The sequence below is a fragment of the Helianthus annuus genome, chromosome 16 (assembly GCF_002127325.2).
Source record: "Helianthus annuus cultivar XRQ/B chromosome 16, HanXRQr2.0-SUNRISE, whole genome shotgun sequence".
NCBI lineage: Eukaryota > Viridiplantae > Streptophyta > Magnoliopsida > Asterales > Asteraceae > Helianthus > Helianthus annuus.
The window spans coordinates 47681016-47684881 of record NC_035448.2 but is presented as its reverse complement, the minus strand read 5'-3'; the positions used below and the strand labels follow the sequence as shown (position 1 = coordinate 47684881).

General features: G+C 37.9%; 1 protein-coding gene across 1 annotated transcript; it reads left to right on the top strand.

Annotated features, from left to right (window-relative positions):
* The first annotated feature begins 566 nt into the window (after window positions 1-566).
* Window positions 567-2858, top strand: LOC110915939. Its single transcript, XM_022160692.2, has 2 exons — window positions 567-676; window positions 2087-2858. The coding sequence occupies exon 2, from the start codon at window positions 2092-2094 to the stop codon at window positions 2647-2649; it is 558 nt and encodes a 185-aa protein (XP_022016384.1). The 5' UTR covers window positions 567-676; window positions 2087-2091; the 3' UTR covers window positions 2650-2858.
* Window positions 2859-3866: the final 1008 nt, after the last annotated feature.

Sequence of the window (3866 nt, the reverse complement as noted above, 5' to 3'; positions counted from 1 at the left end):
ATGGCTAAATTGGCCTTCTAGTTCACAGAATTACATATAAAACGATCCAATTGTCCTTCTCGCTAACAGAAAAAATGGATGAAGTTAACCTAGTGGACTAAAATGGCAATGGTGAAACCTTTTTAGACCCACAAGTGAAAAATGAAATATTTAGACTAAACCGAAAAAATAATGCAAACCACAGGGACTATAATGGCATTTAACTCTAATAACAAACTTATTCTAAGAGTTGCGCTAATACCCCTCAAGTAGAGGGTGTAAACAAGCCCAAAGGCTCGAGAGCTACTCGTGATCGGCTCGGCTAAAAGCTCGAACGAACCAAGCCTTAACGAGTCTGAGCCCGAGCCTGAATTACAGCTCGTTTAGTTATCGAGCTCGAGCCTGAAATACAAAGCTCGCTTGGGCTCGCAAGCCTAAACGAGCCCAACTAAAAATAGAGTTTTATAAAAATATATTATATATGATATGATTATTTGTAACCCAATCCAAGCCCAGATCGACGTAAATTAGGCCCATTTGATTACTTGTAATAGCTTTATAGTAAAAAAAAAAAAAAAGCCTTTTAGTCTTTTACCCTAATCTACTTTACCCATCCCCGTTTTGACGTTCCACTTTCCCACCCAATTCCACTCAGGCACGTTCGTTCGTCTTCATTCATCCGTCATCAACGTATCAGGTGTGTTAATATTAGAGATTTGATTTTATGTTTGTTTATGTATCAGGTTTGTTAATATTTGAAAACCGGACCGGACCGGCCGGTCCGACCGGTTTAACCGGAGACCGGTGGTGCCGACGGTCCGGTCACCCCTATTGAACCGTTTATGCAGTAACCGGCCGGCCGGATCGGTGGCCGATAGCTGGACCGGAAAACCGGTGTAAAAAAGGTCCGGCCGGCTTCTCTTCAAAGTTCAGACGAGCCGACAGAATTAGATATGGGTCGATGGCCCTCCGGCCGGCCACCCCTTATCTCAAATTTTCTTATAGTTTGAACTTTGAACCCGAAAATAAAGGGGAAGAAGAAGAGTAAAACGTGAAGACTGAGCGTAAAGATATTAGAACCGTTTTTTCCTAGGTTTCGCCGACTAGGGTTGCGTAACTTTTGAACGAAGAAGATAATGATATAAAAATTTTTTTGGTTAAAAGCATTTTAATAGTGGGAGGAGTTAAAAGTCAAACTTTTAACAGTTACCCAAGGAAAGGCTGCAAAATTGATGTGATATGAATGTAACATCAGTTATCAAATTGTATTATATAAATTTATATCGTTACACAAAAATAAGTTATTTCAAATTTCACCATTTTTTTCTTGTTTAATACATCATTTATATCTTTTAAACCACTACTATCTTAACCTTAACATCCTATATATTATGTTATAATAATCCAATTACGTGGTGTTTATATATATGCATTTATATAACAGTCCGGTTTTTAATCCGGTTCGACCGGTCGGACCGGCTCGACCACCGAACCGGTAAAGACACCGGTTCGATGCCCGGTCCGGTTATGAAAACATTACTTTATAGAATTGTAGACAGCAATCGTTCATATGTTTCTTTCTTGTTTGTTTCTTGTTTAGTCCTCATTCAATTAATCGTTCATAATTTTAGACATTTCTTGTTTATTTCTTTCATCTTTGTTTCTTGTTTCGGTATGCTGCTGACCAAACGACAATAGAATTGCATGCGGTTACAGTAAGCACGTTAATCAGAGCAATCGTTCATATGTTTCTTTCTTGTTTTGGTAGTCCTCATTCATTCAAATGTTCCTGTTCTAATGATGATTTAATGTTATTTAAGAGATTTAGCTTGAAAAAAATTTATAGAATACATATTACTATCGTATTTAAACTAGCAACAGCAAGAGCAGATTGCAGGGTTGGAAACGTACTTAATTCCTGTGCTAATAATGATTTAATGTTATTTAAAAAATTTAGCTTGAAAAAAATTTATGATACTGGCAACAGTTTTTGTGGTTTAATGTAGTTACAACTTTCTTATTTAATAACCAGAATGAAAAAAATTTTATGATAGTGGCTGTACTTTATCTTAAATTGGCCTCTCTACTGTTGTGATTTGTGAAACAGATCCGATGAGCCCAACGCAGAAAGGGGGTGAAAATCAATCGTCTTCGTCTCAACCATCTGAATATATTAACATTGAGGCTGAGGAGAACTTTAATGAAACAAATGACCAAGATGTAAACAAAGGTCATGGTGAAGACCATGCTGAAGAAGATGATGGTGAAGATCATGCTGAAGACAATGAGGGGTCACAAAAGGCTAAACGTCAAAAGACCTCGTTGGTGTGGGAGGACTTTGTTGAAGTTACTCTTCCAAGTGGAGAAGTAAAAGTTGAGTGTGTGAATTGCAAGAAAAAAATGGTTAAATACTCAAGTGGATCTACAACAACTTACCAACGACACAAAAAAATATGTACGCAACGCAAGCAGTTTGTGAGAACTCAACAATTGCTAAATTTTCAGACGGTTGATGTAGACATGAAGCTGATTGGCCTAGATGGGAAGTATGATGCCATGAAGATGAGGGAATCTATAGCTAACTGGTTAATGGCAACAGAGCAACCATTTAATACTGTGGGAGATGATATGTGTTGTGTACATGATGAAGACTGCAAATCCGATGTTTGAGAGGGTTAGTAGGGCAACAATAAAATCAGATTGCATTAAGGTGTATGAACGTGAGAGGAAAAAACTAAAAGCCCTCATAAATGATGTCTCAAGTATTTGAGTTGTTTGACAACTGATTGTTGGAAGTCTTCTGATCAAAGAATTGAGTATATGGTTATTACGGGGCATTTTATTGATCAAAATTGATTTGATGTTATATCTTTTCTTTATTTATTTTATCATGTTATATCTTTTTATCATTAATCAAATATCTAACTATTTGTTTGACAACAAAACAGATTGCAAAAACGCGTGCTTAGTTTTGTTCATGTTCCGCCTCCTCGAACCGGGTTAGATATTGCAGATGGCATTTATAAATGTCTAAAGTAGTGGGAAGTTGAGGGAAAGATTTTTTCCATTTTAGTGGATAATGCATCCTATAATGATAGGGCTGTTAGTACATTGAAAAAAACTTTTCTAAAGTGAAGAAACTTACGTGCGGGGAAGGTTATTTCATGTTAGGTGTTGTGCACATATACTTAACTTGTTGGTCAAAGATGGTCTTTCAAGGATTGAAGATGTAATTGAAGAAGTTCGTGAAGCCGTGAAGTATATAAATCATTTAGAGGCAAGGCGTCAATCATTTTCCAATGTTGCACACCAACTTCAAGTACCTGATAGAAAGCTAGTCGCTTGCTGACCCAGTTTCTATATTAGCATATAGATGTTGGTCGTTAAAAAAATTTTATGTCACTTCTCTAAACCATTTATCCTCTTAATTTTTCTCTGTTTTCAGTTACAACAAGTACATAATTCAACGTTTACCGCTATGGGAACATTCAATAGAAATATAACAAAGTTTGCCAAATGTTTGAGTTAAGTTATACTAACATTGATGAGACGAGCTCGAGCCGAGCTTTGGCTCTTTTAAGGGTTACGAAAACGACCTCGAGCCAAAACGAGCCGAGCTCGAGCTTTATATTTTACTCGCGAGCCGAGCTCGAGCTCAAATTAGTAGACTCGAACCGAGCCGAGCTCGAGCTTCATTAAAACATCACGAGCCGAGCTCGAACCTAGTCGGGCTCGGGCTCGGGCTCGGCTCAGCTCTGTTACACCCCTACCCTCAAGGGCGTACCCACCTATATCTCAAGGTGGGCTGGCGCACCCCTTGAAAATTTTCGTCCGCATCCCTTGGAAATTTTCGACCGCCCCTTAGGAAAAAAATCTTACGAATTTGT